This window comes from Chiloscyllium plagiosum, chromosome 3, assembly GCF_004010195.1.
Source record: "Chiloscyllium plagiosum isolate BGI_BamShark_2017 chromosome 3, ASM401019v2, whole genome shotgun sequence".
NCBI classification, from domain to species: Eukaryota; Metazoa; Chordata; class Chondrichthyes; order Orectolobiformes; family Hemiscylliidae; genus Chiloscyllium; species Chiloscyllium plagiosum.
In genome coordinates, this window is record NC_057712.1 from 41,594,868 (window position 1) to 41,616,233 (window position 21,366).

At 41.1% G+C, this 21,366-nt stretch overlaps 1 protein-coding gene across 1 annotated transcript in view; it reads left to right on the top strand.

The window, feature by feature from the left end:
• Positions 1 to 4,530: 4,530 nt before the first annotated feature.
• The window catches only part of si:dkeyp-110a12.4 (pancreatic secretory granule membrane major glycoprotein GP2), a 37,203-nt gene continuing 20,367 nt past the window's right edge, over positions 4,531 to 21,366 (top strand). The window contains exons 1-5 of the mRNA XM_043687442.1: positions 4,531 to 4,540; positions 8,819 to 8,907; positions 10,373 to 10,477; positions 12,985 to 13,145; positions 13,235 to 13,370. Of these exons, the coding sequence (XP_043543377.1) occupies positions 4,531 to 4,540; positions 8,819 to 8,907; positions 10,373 to 10,477; positions 12,985 to 13,145; positions 13,235 to 13,370 (501 nt within the window). The remainder of the gene's footprint in view (positions 4,541 to 8,818; positions 8,908 to 10,372; positions 10,478 to 12,984; positions 13,146 to 13,234; positions 13,371 to 21,366) is intronic.

Here is a 21,366-nt window from a genome sequence, read left to right on the forward strand (position 1 = left end):
TCTTGTCCTTCTTGACCTGTTTGTAAGTTTTGAGACAATAGCCACATTGTCCTCTTCCAAAGCCTCTTCAATGTCATCCACCTTCCAATATCTAATCATAGCCAAAACATCACATGAAATATCTTCTTTTCTCATTCCTGAACAGTAACCTCTACTGTATCCCAGAGATCAATGCTTGATGTTACGTTATTTTACATCTACATGCTGCCCTTGCGACATCATCCAAATATGCAGCATTAGATTTCTTTGTGCAGACAACAGCCAATCCAGAGGAAAAATAAAATATAAAATTCAGTAAATAAAAACTGCAATACATGGAAATACTGGAGCACTGTTCTAAGATATACAAGTAGGACAGTATGCATCATTTGCAAGTTTTGCTAGATTTTTCATCTGGGAATTTGTATCATCACCATCTCTTTCAATCCCTTCAAATGATCAGATTGTAAATTATATACATTATCAAACTATTTGCCTGACATCCCATGATGAATTCACAGAAATATTCTCCAATCAAATATTGGGATGACCAAAACGATTGTCTTCAATTCCTATTATTAACTCATTCCCTCTCTCTGACAATTTTCTGAGGATCAATCAGACTGCTTATAATGTTGGTGTCATATTTTCAGTCCAGGATGAAATTCTAGCCACAAAATCGCACTTTTAACACAAAGAAAGCCTATCCCCATAAAATCATCTAACTCCAAAGCTGTCTCAGGTTCTCTGCTGCTGAAATCATTATAACAAACCAAATCACAGAAGATCAGTTCACAGAATCCCCAGTGTGGAAGCAGGATATTCAGCCCATTGAATCTACACCAATCCTCTGAAGAGCACTCCACCCAGACCCAACCCCTACCCTCTCTCTGTAAACCTGCATTTCCCATGGCTAATCCATCTAACCTACACATCCTGGACACTGTGGGCAATTTAGCATAGCCAATCCACCTAACCTGCACATCTTTGGACTGTGGAAGGAAAGCTGAGCACCCGGAGGAAATGCACACAGACACTGGGAAAGTGTGTAAACTGCACAGTCGCCCGAGGGTGGAAATCAAACTTAGACCCCCTGGCCCTGTGAGGCTGCAGTGCTAACCATTGAGCCTGTCGTTGAAGACTTAATGGGTCTGCTCACTAGGCTCTCACCTTCTACCTTAGTAGAAAAAAACTTACCACCCAAACCTCTGCTGCCCATGCCTTTTCTTATCATCATCCCTGAGCTTGCTGAACCTTTACTAGCTCCTGGTTAACGTTGCTTAATTTTAAAGTTTGTTTTTAACTTCCACCATGGCCTTGTGCCTTCCTATTTCTGCATTCTTCAACCCTACAATGTTCTGAAATATTTGCGCTTCTCTGATTCTGGCCTCTTCAGCATCTCTTTTTCATTGCCCACTATCAATGGCTGTGCATTCTGCTGCCTGGCCTGCATTGCTACATCTTGATTTCCTTTTTTACACAGGTTAAAATATAGCTTTATGATTGAGTTTTACTATCTCCTTACATAGCTCCATTTCCTTTTATTTATTTATGAAGCAGTTTAGGACATTATATGTATGTATTGTGTGGATATATACCAAGAAAGCAGACAGGGTCTTGGTTTCATGTGTCACAGCTCAACCACTGAAGTGTTGACCGGAGCCCTTTTTCAATCATCACAGGATGAGGGCATTGTTGGCTAGGCCAGCATTTATTGGCCATCCTTAATTGTTCAGAGGGTAGTTAAGACTCAACCATGTTGCTATAGGTCTGGAGTCACATGTAGGCCAGACCAGGTATGGATGACATTTTTTCGCCCCTAAAGGACATTAGTGAACCAGATGGGATTTTGTGACAATCGACCCATGGTCATCATTAGACGTTTAATTCTAGATTTTTTATTGAATTCAAATTCCACCAACTGCCATGGTGGAGCTTTGGACCCTAGTTCCCAGAACTTTACCTGGGTTTCTGGATTAACAGTCCAGCGATGGTGCCACTAGGCCATCATGTCTTCCTATGTGCTGAATTCTCTGAAGTGAGACTTGAATCCCACTGTGAACTCCATGTGTCAGACGACAGTCATAGACAGATTATTAAATCTTTTTGAGGCTTCCTTCTTGTTCCTAAGAAAGTGGTGAGGAAGCAGTCTTTGGAGCCTCCCTGCCTGTAAGTCAAATCCCTTTGTCTTTGTTCAGTGTGATGTGAGCCTGAAGAAAGATTCTGTGGAGCTGACGCTGTTTGTTTCAGTGAATGCCTTGTGAGAGTTTCTCTCTGTGTCTGTTTCCAGGGTCCCCACCAGCTTGTTCTATTCATTTTCAGAATCTCCGTAACTGGATGTGGTCCAAGTGAGGAACTAAGGCTGAAAAACCCACTCGTGATTTAAGTGTTTTTTCAAAGAAAGGAGAAGCTGATCCTTTACTCAGTATCTAAACACTTTACACCAAGACTGTGCATTTAACCAGCACTCCAATGGCTTGCTTAAACTTGCTGTTAGTATTGGTGCTTTTCCCAATATGGACTTTATCGTTTCCTGATGCAGCAAAGGGTGAGTACTGTGATAAAGTAGCAACAAGTCTCTTTCAGCTACTTCCACAAAATATAGTGAGCAATCCCAAAACTTACTAACATCCTGGAAGTGCCCTCAGGATGTGTCTCTTCCTGCCAACTTCAGTTCCCTTCAGCACAGTTAACAATTCTTTTGATTTAGAACCTCTGTCTGATTAATGCTCTTGTTACCCATCTATAAGCCATTGCTATTTATCTTATTATTTATCTACAATATATGTTTTAATATGTCTGTGTGTTTATGTATCTATATATTTATCTAACCTCTATTTCTTAATTTCCAATCGATAATTGCAGTTGAATCAGGTAAAATTCTCTTGCCGAAATATTCTGGAATTTGCAATGTTTGTCAGATAAAGTGATCATTAGATGATGTGCCTTCACCTCTGAATGGCATTCTTTTCAATAATTTATTGAAAGCCAGGGCACATGGATGCAATTACATAGTATGCGATTATTAAATTTATGTATATTAGGAAACAGGAATTCCAAGACATTGATTGCAAGTTTATAGTCAGTGCTTTGCACCATCTGGTTCAGAAACAGTCATTCTAATGCTGTGAATTTTGCGGATCTAAGGATGGTGTAGGAAAGAAAGGGTTTAGATTCTGGTCCATTGGAATCAGTACAGATAGAGGAGTGAGTTTACTGACAGAACAGAAAATGCCATGAAGAAGCTGAGGCCTAATATCCCCTGGTGGTAGTAGAGGTGTGAGGATAGGATAAAAGAATGGACTTCAAGATGTCCCAAAGTACTTTCCAAATTACAAAATTGAAGTGTGATATTTGTTGTTGCAAATTCTACATCATTGATTCCATGACAATGACTTGCTAATATTTACCAGAACACCAAGGAGATATGCTGCTTTTTTTCACATGTGTCAAGTTATCTTTTACAGTCACCTGCAAGGCAGACAGGGTCTCAGTTTAATGTGTCCCGATGATAGCATCTTAAATATTGCAGCACTTCCCTCAGCACTGCACCTAAAGCATTAGCTTTAGTTGATCACGCTTAAGTCTGCAGAGTGGGACTTGTTGCTTTTATTAGACTGCTGAATGGACCTTTCCAACTTCAAATAATGTTGGTCTTGCTAATGTTAATCTTGCTTTGTGCACCTCCTATGCAGCCATAATCTTTTATGCTTCACTCTGTCTAAGCATGCTATGATCTCTATGTACTTGTTTGCTAGGATCTGCCTGTACTGCTTGCAAAATAAAATTTTCCACAGTGCTTAGGTACAAATCAAATTAATCCTCAATCTTCTGACTCAAAGGTGAGTACATTTTACCGAGCCCAGGCTGATATCTCCATACAACATTTCACCTGCAGATATTTGGGTGGTGTATCTTTTCTGTAGAGGGGATTCTGAAGCATTATACACTTTGAGTGAGACAGCATTGTTCAACCATCAAACCTGGGGCAAAGCACTTTTAATGTGGGTTTACTAAGAAGCAGGAGTGATTTTAAGTATCATTTGTGATGTGGTTTATGTGAGCTTGTTTAGTTTTTGGACCATATCTTCTCCTCCCCCACCCAATTCCTTTTTGACTTGCAGTTTCATTGGGTGTTTCTGCCACTGTTTGTGAACACCACTTAAATTCCTCCCTGTGATTCGCATATGCTATAACAAGGTAATGCTGCCATCGAATTTATAATTGGAGATGGACCCAGGTATCCTATTCAGTAATAGGAGAGACATGTTTGAGTGGATCAAAAAATGTACAATATGGACAGAGAGTGATGATTTGGAACACCCGATATGACTTCATAGAAGGTCATGTTTTATAAACTTGATTTTAGTTTTTAAAAATGTTGCCAGGTTAGTGGGCAAATGAAACCCAAAGGATACTAACATAGACCTCCTTTTTAGATGTGGCTTCCCTTTAAAATCAGCACCTCTGGTTGTGTGAGAAATGAAATCTAAACTGGCTGGAAGGAGGTGGGTACGATGTAGTAATAGATGAATTTGGATCAATTTGGAAATGTCGCAAGGTAACTTATTTGTGCGAGACAAGCTGGATGGAACAAAGACTCTCCATATTGCCATTGTTTGTGTGTTCATATAGAACAGCCAATTAGTATTCTGAGTGATTGCTTCTGGAGTCCTGATAGGCTTGGCCAGTTTAGGCTAGTCACAGTGTTGTTCAGACAGGACCTCTGACATCCAGCCTGTACAACAACAGCAGCTGGCATTTATATTGCCTCTAGCATCATAAAATGTCCCATGGTACTTCAGAGAAGTATTGTCAAATTAATTTTTCACCCACTTATGTCCAGAGCCATTAGAACAGGTGATGAGGTCGGCTTTAAGGACCTCTCATAGAAGAGGAAAAGAGACAGAATTTTCAAGAAGAGAGTAGGAGAGAGGAAGTGGAACACTGGATCAACAGTTGAACAGGCAATCCGCAAATGGGAAAGTGCAAGGGAAAGGCTTTGCCAAATCAAGACTCCTGCTGACTGGCTATTAATGGGACACTATTCTCGAGTATTATCGGTTGCCTCTGCAAAAGCAGCCTCGTCAATCTTCTTTCCTTTTCCAGACTTTTGGTTCAGACACAATTTCTATGATCAACTGCTTGGAAAGCTTTCCAACTAGTCCCTGCTCGATCTGGCTGTTTACCTCCAACTCATTCATTGTGGATCTCTTGTTGCCCTCCCTTTAAACCAGTGAAAAATGGGCAACAAATTGTTCAAAAGAACTGGACTCCTTCCCCAGTTCACATTCACCTGTCTCATCTTTTCCAGATATTGCCCCATCTCTGTTACCTTTTTTCATTTCTGAGGTCCTGGAGTGTGTTTTTCTTTGCCAGTGGCATGTCCATCTTTCCTATAATCAGTTTGTTTTCACTGCATCTTGCAGCATCAATATAGTCCTAGTCATGGTGACGAAACGGCTGGGAACAAACCTTCCAGCTCAGCGAGCTAACTTTCATAACTATAGCCCTAGTCTAGGTAACAGACTCTTGGACTACAGCCATAACATGTTATTCCGCCTTGTTCTCCCAAGACGTCTTTTCAGCATTTAACATTGTTGGGCACACCATTGGCCTCCACTGCCTGTTTTAAACACCCCCTCCTTGGGACTGCTGTGATATGGTCTACTCCTATTCGTAGAAGAAGTTTTGATTTATGCAGCACTTTTCATCTCCATACAACATTCCAAAATGTTTTACAGCAAAGTAAGTACATTTTGAAGTGTGCTCACTTTTATTTAATGAGAAAGTTAATTTGGCACAGCTAGGACACATAAATGCTGGAAAGGTAATAACCAGGTTATCTTGGTTAGTGATATCAGTTGAGGGAGATATGCTGGGCAGGGCTTGGGGAGAGTCATCCTCTTTCAAATTGTGCAATGGGATCTCAGATCTATTTAAGAGGGCAAATGTTTTTAAAATCTCATCTGAAGGACAGCATCTCTGACTATGTAGCATTCTCAAGTGAAAGTGGTTCCTGTCAAGGCAAGACTGACGTGCTTGGTTCATATTATATGTCGCTTCAATTGTGAGCAGCAGGTTGGTTCTATACATATTTCAATAACTCATAGGAGCCATAGCTAAATATAGAATACAAAAAAGGAAGTTATAAAACACTAAATTGGTCCCACTGGCATATTGCAAACAGTTTTGAGCATCACATGTAAAGAAGGATATAAAGTATTTGGAGAGGGTTCAGGCAATATTTCTTTGAATTGGACCAGGCTGAAAGACTTCAGTCACATGGAGAGACTGGAGAAGCTTTTTTTATTGGGTCAGTTTTCCAACAATTCATCTCCTCCTTTTCTTTTAGTAATTCATCTTTTCCTTCCCGTTTGATGCCCTGATCCATTTTTCAACCACCTACAATACCACCTCCTTTTTTCTGGCTCCATCCCGTCTAAAGGTGCAGCAGCCATCCTTTTATCTCCTCTCTTTCCACTATCCAAGCCTCTCAAACTCCTTCCAGATGAAACAGTGATTTACTTGTACTTCTTCTCATTCCATTTAATATATTTGCCATTCTCAATGCGGCTCAATGCTGTCTCCTCTACATTCAGGATACCAAATGTGGACTGGGTAATTGATGTGGAGTTTAACCATTTCAGATTACAATCACTGCTCCCATTTTATTTAACAATAGATTCTGGTAATGATCTACGCTGCTATCCTTTAACCTTCCTCTGGACCCAACGATTATTTCCTGTCCCAACATCAATTTCTTGCATCATCATCTTTTTGTCATTCAATCTTTCTTCTTTTCCACCCGATCATACTCCATCCTTTCTGTTTTTCCTCTAATCCTCTCTTTTCCTGCTTGATACATCTTCAATCTTTTTTTCATTTGAGGAAAAAAAGCAATTGACCTGAAATCTTTCTTTCTCTCTCCACAGATGCTGCCTGACCTGTTGAACATTTCCGGTATTTTCAGAGTTTATATCAGATTTCCTGCACCCCAGTATTTTGCCTCCATATTTGAGAAACCAATATATTCTCTATAAAGCATAGGTCAAGGGATTTGACCTTGACCTTGTACAAAATCCTAAATGTTTTTGATAAAGTAAGGAAAAGCAGTTTGCAGAGGTATATCTAAGTTCATTGGCAAATAAACCAGAAGAAATACTCAAGTAAGGTCAAAATACTGTGGAATCAAATACTGAACTCAAAATGTCAGTTCTGATTCCCTCTCTACAGGTGCTGCCAGATCTGCTGAGTTTCTCCAGCATTTTCTGTTTTCATTTTTGAAGAAACTTCTTTAGCAGTGAGGTGTAATGATCTGGAATGCAGTGCCTGATATAGTGTTGGAAACATATACAATAAGAACTTTCATTTGAGAGTTGCAAAGTGGGCAATTTTTTTCATGTCTAATGGAAGAGTGAGTGGAAGCAAAATTAATTGGATAGCTTTTCCAAAGAATTGATCCAGACACAATGAACCAAGTCATCTCCTTCTGTTCTGTGTTATATCATGACACCTAGTTCGACCTCACTAACATTCCTGTCAGCTTTACTGCTGTACTAGCTGCCTGACAACAATTTTTTGATTAATCACAATTTCCTTCAACTGTACATTGGAAGGACCAAAGGCAGGCATTGTTCCTAAGTTCAGCAGAGTCATGCAGTACGGTGGCTCAGTGGTTAGCACTGCTGCTTCACAGCACTAGGGACCTGGGTTCGATCCCTAGCCTTGGGCAACAATCTCTATGGAGTTTGCATGTTCTCCCTGTGTCTGCATAGATTTTAGATTAGATTACTTACAGTGTGGAAACAGGCCCTTTGGCCCAACCAGTCCACACCGACCCTCCGAAAAGTAACCTACCCACATCCATTTCCCTCTGACTAATGCAGCTAGCACTATGGGCAATTTAGCATGGCCAATTCACCTGGCCTGCTCATCTTTGTACTGTGGGAGGAAACCCACGCAGACACAGGGAGAATGTACAAACTCCACACAGTCACCCGAGGCTGGAATTGAACTTTGGACCCTGGTGCTATGAGGCAGCAGTGCTAACCACTGTGCCACCCTGCAAGATGTTCTAGTTTCCTCCCACATTCCAAAAATGTGCAGGATAGGTGGATTGGCCCCCACATCTTTCCTTTCTAAAAACACTTCTCCCCTCTACATGCTGCTCCACACCTCTATTCTTATTTCAATTCCATTTTTACTAAGCCCATACATTTGTCACTGCCACACTCCAATGGCCTCCTTGCTGGCTTTCCAGCATCTGCCCTCCAACATACCCAAGGGCAACCACCTATACACTGTTTGCAGTTTTGACCTCTAATTCATCATAATATTCCCACCAATAAACATGAGCTTTCTATCTCTCTCCCCACCTTCGCCTTTTCCCAACCTCACCGGCTCTTGACTGCAGCAGAGAAAGTAAAGAAAGATAAGTGCCTTTATCAACTTCAGAACATGTCTGAAACTCTATAAAGCTAATGAAGTAAAGCACCTTTTTTAAAGTGCAGTCATTATTAAACAGATGCCTTTATAAGTAGCTTTGCTTCATCTAATCTCCAGGGCTGATTTATTTTATCACTATGTTCCTTTCTGCACAGTTCTGAAGAAGAGTTATACTGAACTGAAAACATTAACTCTGTTTCTCTCTCCACAGATGCTGCCATACCTGCTTGGTTTCTCCAGCGTTGTTTAAATTTGTTAAAGAATTCAAGCATCCACAATATTTGCTTTCTTTACATTTCTGTGCCTGGTCAGGTCCCCGCTGCCTCAGAAACCACACATTTCTTGTTTACAGTTGATATATAACAATTAAATCCATCTTCTGTTTCTTTAGAAATCAATGAAACAGTAATGTGCACCAAGGACTTGATGGAAGTGGAAATCCCCAAATATTTCTTCTTAATGAAGAATCCTCCAGTGTATGTGAGTAAATAATGAAAGGGCAAGGTGATCAAGATAAACACTGCAGTGAATATATAAATGTGCAGACTGAGTTATCTAACTATATACATGACATTCACTTGTTACTGGACAGTCTTCAGTTCATGTTTTCCAATTTTGTTTAATTATTGCTCTGTAGTAAAGGATTGAAAAAAGTCATGTTAATATTGTATAAGATTGTTCTTCTGGTTTTATAACAGCATCAAGATAAAACACTTTCATTTGTTAAATGGGAACTACTGTGAGAGAATGAGCTATTTGATTTACTTTTGTTTAGTGAACCATTTGATTTTTAAAATCTAGTTTGTTCAGAGATGGTATTGCACACCTGAGGAGCAGGTAGGACTTGATCTGGCCTTCTGGCTCAGAGGTAGGGATACTACCAAAGTTCCACAAAACTCCTCTAGTGAGCTATTTGATTTTTAAAAAAAAAGTTAACTTATTTTTCTAATTAACCTATTCAGGGATGTTATTACACACCTTTGAAGCAGGTGGGACTTGAAACCGGGTCCCTTGGTCCAAGGGTAGGTACACTACCACTGCACCACATGAGGGCCCTTTGTGAGATAGTTTATAGATCCTTCAGGTAAATGAGAAACACCTAACACCCGTTGTTATGGAAGGACCTTGAATACCTAGTCTGTGACAGAACAGCAATGAAAAGTGATGATATAGTGCACTGTATATGGGTTATGCAGGAAATGTGTCAGTTGAAACCATATGGATCCATAAAGAAAATTAAACCTCCATTGAAAAATGTATGGTTATTTAGGAGATTAAGGGACAGAAATTTCCCAAGTCAACAGACCCAGTCAAATTAAAGAGTCCCATTAAACTCTGGGGTGAGGGCAGGGATATGGATGTGTGTGAGAGTTGAATTCAGTGGTACAGGAAGCAATTCCTAGAATACACAGAGCTGGAGGAGTCCTAAGCTGGGATGGTTAGTAGGCCCACTTTAGTTCTCTGAGACTTTGCCATTATTCTTTTAGATACAGTTTTGCCTTTTAGCCCTAACCTTCGAGTGCCTCACTCTTCAGTTAATCCTGATAGCCCCTTATATCTCCATGCCAACTCGTGCTCCCTCCACTGCCCCAGGAGAGTGCTGGCAAGAAAGCGCTGTGATTTCCACAGGACAGTGCACTGGTGATATGTGCCTTTATTTCTTCTACACATTTAATTTAGTTTTCTCACACCCTTGTTCTAAATTACTGAGTGTCTAACCTTGGAGAATAGGGTAAACATGCATGTGGAGGCAGCCACAGGCAGAGCTGCAAGCTTCTCCTTCTTGTTGAGTTATTTTAACATATTGTGAGTTATTGTCTGACACCAAAATTCAACATCAAAACAGTGTCAATCTTATTAGTAAACACTGACAGTGATAGTAAAGTGTTGGTATCTGAACATTTGCAATTCCAGCTAGATTTATCAAATCTTTGACTCCTTCCAGATTTGGGATTTACATCTGAATAATCCTGAATGCCATGGGTTGGAGACTGAAGATTTCTACGTGTTCAGAGTAAAGACCAATCTTTCAGATTGTGGCACCATTATGGTACAGTCCCTTTAACTTCTCACTGCTGTATTTTGATGATGAAAGATTGGCAGAGTTACAGAAATGCAATATTGACTCGCAGTTCACATCAGTGCCATGAAGTGAGATTATTCTTCCCTCATTAAATTAACAAAACCCTCAGGACGGACAAGAGTAAGCAGGTAACAATTCTTGATATGGAGATAGTTCATTGAGGATCCTGTGGGTTTGCAAAGATCCAAGTTCATGCATTAAAATTAACTTATTAATGAGAAACATATTCGTTGTCGGAATTTACAAAATAAAAGATGGCTGTCTGTGCATGGGAGCAAAGAAATGGTACTGTCATTTTTAAAAAAGTCATCTATATTTACCCACTCCACTAACCTACCACAAGTCTTCATAAAGACTCTCTTATTTATTCCATTGATTACCAAATCCTTCTACTTCTGAGTTGTCAGGAACATTAATGCCCAGTTCTTCAAACTCAAGTTCATATTACCTTTGTGAGTTCAGTATGATGCCATGATCCCTTCACTCTAAGGAACTTTGTTGAGCTTCAGGGAGAGGGAGATTGACCTAGCCGATTGCTTAATAGCCAGATTATTCCTGCTGGCCTGGCTAATGACCATTTACTTGTATTCTCTTCACTATTCAGCAAAAAATTATAATGATGTCCACAACAAATCTTATATTGCTGTGGAGCACACCATTTAAAGGGATCCAGTGCCTCTCCAAATTCGCAAATGCAGTAGTACCAACAGCTTGTGTTCTGCAAAACCTTGCCCTAATGGCAACACTTTCAATGTATGTGAAAGTAGCCAAAGATCCTGAGACAGCATCTTCTAAACACACAACCACTTCCACTCAGAAGGACAAGAGCAGCAGATACATGGGAACTGTTATGGACCAGGCCAGACCCCCTCAAAACATTTTAAGAAGGTAGCCCAAACCCAAACTTTTCTAGTTGTTTTAAGCAGGAGTGATGCATCTGGGCCAACAATTTAGTTTTAAACAAAATAGAATTTATTTTCAAGATGAATGAAACACAAACACAAGAGAATGGAATATAGAATAACTTTACTTAAAAATGCAACAGACAATCCGAACTTAATGATGCTGTTCCAAATATTTGCAACAATCCCCATAATCACCCCTTTGCAAAAAAGGAAGAATCAAACTCAGGATCTCACAAAAGAGATGTCAGAGAGAGAGAGAGACAGCAGAGAGATTCAACATGGAACACCTTCTTCCATGTAACTGTTTCTTTGACCAACAGCCTCAAAACTGACTGACTGCTTGCTCTGACCAGCCCAACTGTTAAAACCCAAATCAGAGAAAAGCTGAGCTGGGAAAACTGGCCATTCCCCTTTCATTGTGCAATTGTTTTCTCTTAAAGCTTCCTCAAGTAGATAAACCCAGACATTTTGGAACCTGCGTATTTACGATCTCCTGACAAAAAAAAAACAAGGACAACATAACCTGTTAAAAGAGCATCATCATCACAGAACACTACCACCTGCAAGTTCCCCTTCAAGCTACTGACTTGAAAATATATCATTGTTCCTTCACTGTCGCTGGGTCAAAGTCCTAGAATTCCCTCCCTAACAGCGTTATGGGTCTACTGATGGCACATGGACTGCAGCAGTTCAAGAAGGCAGCTCACCACCACAGTATCATGAGCAACTAGGGATGGGCAATAAATGGTGCCTAGGCGAAAGTGAGTACTGCAGATGCTGGAGATCAGAGTCAAGATTAGAGTGGTGCTGGAAAAGCACAGCAGGTCAGGCAGTATCCAAGGAGCATGAAAATCGATGTTTCAGGCAAAAGCCCTTCATCAATAAATGTTGCCTGCCAATGATGCTTATCTCCTATGAGAGAAGAAAAAAAAATCACAGAAGGCAGACAAACTAGCATGAGCTCAGCAACCAATATAACAACTTCTAGCCTTCTACTACTCCAGATCCCTGACTGGGTTTTGGTGGAAGTTAATCTAGTAGTAGACAGGGTTATAAACATTAATAATGAATGAATGTACTAGAGGATTAGTCTTATGCGAGGGAATTGGTGTATTTGAAGAACGGAATTTTAATAGGAGACCTAAGGGTAAAGATTTACCTATGATATGGTGTAAAGTGGATGATAGTGGATCAGCCATGAAGCACCAGGTCTTCACTTCACTCGACTGCAGTGACCAAGCTGGTATTGCCCATTTCATATCCATGATAAAATGTACTCCTCGATGTACTAGAGGCATGTACTTTAATGGAAGACTGAATGCATCAGAGGAATGCATGATGGTCTGGGGTAAGGTGCTGTAGGAATGGACTTTGAATGTTATTAAACTAAAGATCAGTTTTAATGTGCTGGGAGAATGGCCTTGCATCTTATAGTTGATGGGGAAGAAGGTTGTGCTAAGTTGGAAAAGTTAGGTTGTTGGGGTTAGATGGTCAAATGCCCTCTCATCTGTCTTAATTTATTTGTTGTAAATTAATGCTCTTTTTAAAAAATTGCTGTATTGATTTCAGACTTCAGATGATCTGTACATCATGTTTAGTAATACAATACAGAACAACAGCTCTGCCATTATCACCAGAAACTACGTCAACATCACATTTGCCTGTAGATACCCAATGAACTATATTGTACAGCAGCTCAATGCTGAAAACAAGATAAGTATTGACATCAGGTAACTGCTCTGTGTTTGAAGTTGATAAAAACCTTTTGGCATGACATGTGAAAATGTGTTTCAGTGCTAATTCACTTTGCTTGTTCTAGAACTATTACATTGAATACTGAAGATGGGAACTTCTCTATTTCAATGATACTTTTCAAAGATGAAAGTTATAAGGAGAAATGGACGACTGTCCCTTTTCTGAGTCTGGAAGATAACATTTATGTGAAAGTCAACATGGTATGAGTACCCTCTCCTCCAGCTGTGATTCAAGCTTTATGTCACTTTTATAAATTGTACTGTTATAAATTTGTGGGGGCAGCGAAGGATGTGGCCAGGCAAAGGATAAAATGAGAGTGTGCTTGGGTGGTTAGGATCTGGAATGGTCTGCTTGAGAGTATGGTAGAGGGAGGTCCATTTGAGTCACACAAGAGAGAATTGCATTGTTATCTGAAAAAGAAGAATACACAGGATGAATGGGAGAAAAGAGGAGTGGCACCTTCCTCCAGAACTCCTCTACCTTTTTAGTTTTACGATCAATCCCTCTCCAAATAGGATTTTGGGTTCATTTGGCCTTTATGGTTCTTTTTGTAAAACCTGCACTCAATTGTCAGATCAAAAGCCTCCACCTTCGCTAATATCACATTTTCCTTTGTGCCGTGCTGCAATGTCAGTTCAGATTATGGGCTCAAGTCATGGAACCAGACATACATTCAACAGCTGTGCCCAGCTGATGTATGTTACTCTTGGACAAATTAAATTATTCACTTTACTCCTGACCTACCGTAATCTCTAAATCCTCCTGTATCTTCCATTTGTGATTAGCTTGTCCATGCTACGTGCTGCTTGCTTGTTGAATGCATGTCTCAACAAAATGTTGACCACTCAACTCTCTACATCTAAAATGCTTTCCTCTCCTCTGGTATTGTCCTCCACGTTAGAGCATGTCATCTATCCTTACTTCAAAAAAAAAATTCACTGAACTCTTTTATCCTTGACTCACCTGAAGATATCTCCTTGACATCTGAAGAAGTGAAGTCAGACAGCTCAGAGGAATCTTCAGCAAGGTTGTCTTCTGTATGCACCACCAGCTCAGATACTGAAACCTCAGTGGGAACATTAGCTTTAGAAAGTGTGGGAGCTCTAGCTAGTCAGCAGGTCACTGTGACAGCTCCCAAGCTGGCTGGGAAAGAAATGGCCCAAGCCACTGGCACTCAGAGGACTGCCAGAGATCAGCCATCAGCTTGGCTCCATGCAAGAGAGGACCCTGTGGTGTTGGCAATCAGGGACTTCATTGACATGCAAAGGACGGAACAGGAGTGGCAGACAGGGATGTGGGATGTAATGACCCTCATCACAGAGAAACTGTGCTACAGAGGCCCAGGTCCTTCAGTCAAGAGACTGTCTGATTTGCTTCCAAGGACACATTGCCATGGAGAGCCAGTATCAGGGTCCTCAAGGTCTGTTGTCAAGGGGCAACAGGCCCGCACTTCTTCATCCCAGACATTGGTTCACAGGACTGAAGGCATGATGACAGTGATACAGGGGACCTGGTGAGTAGGCCAGGTGTGCCCTCCTCATAAGGAAACAGGGTGGCGTCAGGAGGCACATAGCCAAGGAAGTTCCACACACACAGGCTGCTCAGAAGTCTCCTCTCGGGACACTCCAGAGTTGGCCAGGACTCCCATTTCCACCCCGCCTGCCCCCTCCAATCCTTGAAAGTTGAAGCCAAGGATGATCCACCTTCTTCTGGCAAGAAGACCATCAGCATGTTTGAGCTATCTAAACTCAAACAACCCCAGGGCCATCCCAGCAAAGCTATAGGATCAATAAGTACCACGGCTGAGCAGGCCCCCTACATCCCAGCTGTAGAACCCGGGGCAACACTGAAATGTGGTGCGAGGTAAAGAAAGAAAAAAAATGTTTTGAGGGCACTTTGGTGACACAGGTGACAGCACACTGTATGAAAAGTATCTTGTTTGCAAAAATATTATTGGTTGTGCAGTCGAACTATTTGAGTTTCTGTGTAGATTCAAATGTAAATGTTCCAGCATGGTGATCAGCTTCATGTCCATTCAGAATGTACCATGGAGCGATGTTTGTGTTGACAGCCTGCTGCAGCATGTGAAAGCAAGAGGAACAAGGCTGATAGAGGGCAAACGGTTCTACTGGCACCATTGTTTCTCATGGTCAAATGGTTCTATTCTTTCCCTGGCCTCTGTGTCTAAAAGTGATGAATTGAATTGAATTGAATTTATTGTCATGTGTACCGAGGCACTTGAACAGCTTTGTCTTGCAAGCAATACAGGCAGATCATATTGTTAAATAGCATAGATAAGTAAATAATAGGTAAACAGTGGCAAAAACAAAAACACAGGTACTGATGAATGTTAAGAGTTTATCAGTCCATTCAGTATTCTAACAACAATAGAGTAAAACTGTTTCGAAATCGACTGCTGCGTATGTTCAGGCTTCTGTACCTTCTCCTCGATGTAGAGGTTGTAGAAAAACATTACCAGGGTGGGATGGCTCTTTGAGAATGCTGGCAGCCTTTCCTTGACTGCGGACCAGGCAGATGGATTCTATAGATGGGAGGTTGGCCTTTGTGATTTTCCGGCCGAGTTCACCACTCTCTGTAACTGTCTCCAATCTTGAATGGTACAGTTGCCATACCAGGTAGTGATGCATCCAGACAGAACCTGTTGAAGTTAAATGAAGTCGTCTGCAATGTCTGGGTTAGGGAGGTGTACAGCACAACTCAAGAGGATCACCAGGGATTAGGGATTCTGCAGCTCTGTGTCCTGCACAGTGCAGGAGTCTGTGTGTAGCCTTCTCACTCAGTAAAGGACTTCACATTAGTGAGTTTTACACAGCCCTCCCTTACAGGTTAAGACACTACCCTGCCCACTCTGGGTGCCGTTCACAGTCAGCAGTGAGCTGATATCACCAGGTACCCCCTTTGACTTGCATTGTCACGAATCTTTAACGTCTAGTTTGTTTGTGGTTGATAGCAGGATAGGAAGCTGTGAGGTGAGATATCCAGTTAATAAGGTTGTTAACAATCAATAAACTCCTTAATACATAATTCATTGATGCCTGGTGAGAAACCTGTTTCAATGTCCAGAGCTTATTTGAACAACTTAATGTATCTTTTTACTTCGAGATAGGCCTTGCTGGAATTCTCACAGAATTCTCCGACATTTCTTGCCACAGCCCACATTGTTCTGGTCCCTATAGGATTTACCCACTATTCTATGTGGTTGGTTTTTCAGATTTACCTAACCAGTCTTAAGCAAAGGCTACTCTTCTTGCTCCCAGATCATTCACTTTGGGGTTCTCCAAAGATTTACATCTAACTCCATACTCTTCCTCATTTACATTCCACCCTCAGCAACACCATCTAAATAGCAGGGTCAAGTTTCATAGGGCCACCAACAATACTCAGCTCTATCTCCTGCAGCTTCCACTGCCCCTGCATGTGATCAGATTGCTTGTGTAATGTTCAGTCATGGATGACTGTGATTTAACATTATGAAGACAACTGACATTTTTAACGACACCACCAACTCCATATTTTTATACTTCTGCACTCTATTTGATCCTGATCTCTGTTCCTGACCTTGTATTTTCTCCATCATGAAGACTACTAATTTCCACTTCACATCCCCAATCCTCTGTCTCATCCACAACTCTTGCCCATCACTTTCAAACTTAGATCTCTTCTTAGCCTTGGCTTTTCCTGTTCCCTTTTCCTGTTCCTGGTTAAGACTGGTTAGGTAAATCTGAAAAACCAACCACATGGAATAAATAGTGGGTAAATCCTATAGGGACCAGAACAATGTGGGCTGTGGCAAGAAATGTCGGAGAATTCTGTGAGAATTCCAGCAAGGCCTATCTCGAAGTAAAAAGATACATTAAGTTGTTCAAATAAGCTCTGGACATTGAAACAGATTTCTCACCAGGCATCAATGACCACCTCAGCCCTACAACATACTTTCCTTCAGTTGTCTAACCCAACACTTTGGGCTCCTCCACCTCTCCACTTCCCTTAATTAACATAGAATGTAGAGAACACAGAATAGTACAACACAGTACAGGCCTTATGGTCCTCAATGTTGTGCCGACTTTTTATCCTACTCTAAGATCAAACTAACCCACACAACCTTCATTTTACTATCATCCATTTGCCTATCGAAGAGTCACTTAAATGTTCCTAACATATCTGACTCTATTACCACTGCTGGCAGTGCATTCCACACACCCACTATTCTCTGTGTAAAGAACGTACCTCTGACATCTCCCTTAAACCTTCCTCCAATCACCTTAAAATGATGACCCCTCGTGAAAGCCATTTCTACCCTTGGAAAAAGTCTCTGACTATCTATTCCATCTATGCCTGTCATCATGTTGTACACCTCTATCAAGTCCTGATCCTTCTTCACTCCGATGAGAAATTCCCCTAGCTCCCTCAATCTTTCTTCATAAGACATGCTCCCCAGTCCAGGCAGCATTCTGGTAAATCTCCTCTGCACCCTCTCTAAAGCTTCCACATCCTTTCTATAATAAGGCGACCAGAACTGAACACTATTTTAAGTATGGTCTAACCAGGGCTTTATAGAGCTACAGTATAACCTCGCAGCTGTTAAACTGCATACCCTCTCTAATGAAAGCCAACACACCATACGCCTTCTTAACAACCCAATCAACTTGGGTGGCAACTTTGAGGGGTCTATAGACGTGGGCTTCCAGATCCCTCTATTCCTTCACACTGCTAAGAATCCTGCCTTTAACCCTATAATCTGCATTCAAATTCCATCTTCCAAAATAAATCACTTCATGTTTTTCCAGTTAAGATGTTATTTTAAAATCTATCTATTTGACCACGCTTTTGGTCACTGATCTGTTAAGGCTTAAGGCCTAGCTATTTAATCAAGGTCTTTGACACCCTTGTAATATTTCCTCCTTTGTCCATCCATTTTTTTCTTTTTATACCTTTTGCATGTGATATCTTTCCTTGTTAAAATGCACTTTAGATTGAACTTATTGTACAAGTCATGGCCAGATTAGTGGCATGGAGATGCTACTACTTTACAAGTGACTGAGACTTTGATGTTACCTTAGTGGATGGGCTTAACACGAGATAAAATTTCTGCCCCGCAACCTGGAAAATTGGGTGTTGAATATCAATTGCTGCTACGACTTTGTTAAGCAGAATTAAGCTGCCACAGACTTTGTGCACGAGCTGACACTTTGGTGGGATATTCAGAATGGGAAGAGGTATGCGTCAGGAGTAGGAACAGGTATCTTCAGAACAGAGTTGAATTCTGCAGCTAGCTCACATTGTCAACAGCTAAGGGACCATTCCTGTAAATTGGAATTGTTATCCATGATTATATTTCTCATGCAAGGGAACTGCACCAAAAGGGACAGGAATATCATATCAATTACAGAGACATGGCTCAGGAATGGACAAGACTGGCAGCTTAATGTTCCAAGGTATGGATGCCAAAGGAAGGATAGAAAGGGGGGCATTTTTGATTAGGGATAACATTACAGCTGCATTTATGGAAGATATTCCTGCAAGTACATCAGGGAAAATTATTTGGGTGGAACTGAGAAATAAGAAAGGGATGATCACCTTATTGGGATTGTACTATAGACCCCCCAATAGTCAGCAGAATATTGAGAAACAAATTTGTAAGGAGATCTTAGATATCTGTAAGAATAATAGGATATTTATGGTAGGGGACTTTAACTTTCCAAACATAGACTGCCATGGTGTTAAGGACTTAGAAGGAGAGAATTTATTAAGTGTGTACACAAAAATGTTCTGATTCAGTCTGTGGATGTACCTGCTAGAGAAGGTGCAAAACTTAACTTACTGTTGGGAATTAAGGCAGGACAGGTGACTGAGGTATCAATGGGGGAGCACTTTGGAGCCAGTGACCATAATTCTATTAGATATAAAACAGTGATGGAAACAAATAAACCTGATCTAAAAGTTAAAGTTCTAAGTTGGTGAAGGTTAATTTTGATGGTATTAGGCAAGAATTTTCAAACGTTGATTGCAGACAGATGTTTGCAGGTAAAGGGACAGCTGGAAAATGGGAAGCCTTCAGAATTGAGATAATGACAGTCCAGAGACAGTATGTTCCTGATGAGGTGAAGAGCAAGGCTGGTAGGTGTAGGGAACACTGGATGAATAGAGAAATTCAGGTTTTGATTAAGAAAAAGAAGGAAGCATATGTCAAGCAGAGATTGAGTGAATCCCGACAAAAGTAAAAAGGCAGTAGGAGTATACTCAACGGGGAAATTAGGAGGCAAAAAATGGGACATGATATAGCTTTGGCAAATAGGGTTAAGGAGAATCCAAAGCAATTCGACAAGTACCTTAAGTACAAAAGGGTAATTAGGGAGAGAATAGGGTCCCTGGAAGATCATCAAGGCTGCCTATGTGTGTAACCGCAGGAAATGGAGGAGATACTAAACAAGTATTTTGCAACAGTGTTTACTATGGAAGAGGATATGAAAGACATAGAACACAGGGAAATAAATAGCAACATCTTGTAAAATGTCCATATTATAGAGGATGAGGTGCTGCACATCTTAAAACCTATACAAGTGGTTAAATCCCTGGGACAGGATCAGATGTACCCTAGAACTCTGTAGGAAGCTAAGGAAGTTATTGCTGGACTTCTTGCTGAGATAGTTGTCTCATCAATAGCCACATGTGAGGTATTAGAAGACGGGGGATCGGCTAATGTGGTGCCACTATTTAAAAAAAGGTGATAAGGAAAACTCTGAAAAGTATAGACCGGTGAGCCTGACATCAGTGGTGGGCAAATTGTTGCATTGAATCCTGAAGGACTGGAATTACAAGTGTTTGGGAAGACAAGGACTGATTAGGGATAGTCAACATGGCTTTGTGTGTGGGAAATTGTGTCTCATGAACTTGATTGAGTTTTTTGAAGAAAAAGAGGATTGATCAGGGCAGAGCAGTGGACGTGATCTATATGGACTTCAGTCAGGTATATGACAAGGTTCCATATGGTAGACTGGTTAGCAAGATGATATCACCTGGAATACAGGGAAAACTAGCCATTTGAATACAGAACTGGCTCAAAGGTAGAAGACAAAGGCTGGTGGTGGAGAGTTGATTTTCAAACTAGAGACCTGTGACCAGTGTGGTGACACAAGGATCGGTGCTGGGTCCACTACTTTTCATCATTTATATAAATGATTTGGATGTGAGCATAAGAGGTTTCATTAGTAAGTTTACAGATGACACTAAAATTGGAGGTGTAGTGAACAGTGAAGATGGCTACCTCAGAGTACAATTATCAGATGGGCCAATGGGCTGAGGAGTAGCAGATGGACCTCAATTTAGACAAATGTGAGGTGCTGCATTTTGGAAAGGGATATCAGGGCAGCATTTGTACACTTAATGGTAAGGTTCTGGGGAGTGTTGCTGAACAAAGAGACCTTGGAGTGCAGGTCCATAGTTCCTTGAAGGTGAAGTCACTGGTGGACAGGATAGCGAAGAAGGTGTTTGGTATGCTTTCCTTTATTGGTCAGTGTATTGAGTATAGGAGTTGGGAGGTCATGTTGCAGCTGTATAGGACACTGATTAGGCCACTTTTAGAATATTGTGTGCAATTCTGCTCTCCTTCCAATCGGAAGGATGTTGTGAAACTTGAAAAGATTCAGAAAAGATTTACAATGATGTTGCCAGCGTTGGAGGGTTTGAGCTATAGGGGGAGACTAAATAGACTGGTGCTATTTTGCCTGGAGCATTGGAGGAGTGACGCTATAGCCATTTATAAAATCATGAGGGGCATGGATAGGCAAACAGTCTTTTCCCCGGGATTGGGGAGTTCAAGAGGGTATAGGTTAAATGTCATAGAGTCATAGAGACATACAGCATGGAAACAGACCCTTCAGTCCAACTCATCTATGCCGACCAGATATCCCAACCCAATCTAGTCCCACCTGCCAGCCTTCGGCCCATATCCCTCCAAACCCTTCCTATTCATATACACATCCAAATGCCTCTTAAATGTTGCAATTGTACCAGCCTCCACCACTTCCTCTGGCAGCTCATTCCATACACGTATTACCCTCTGCGTGAAAACGTTGCCCCTTAGGTCTCTCTCATATCTTTCCCCTCTCACCCTAAACCTATGCCCTCTAGTTCTGGACTCCCCGACCCCAGGGAAAAGACTTTGTCTATTTATCC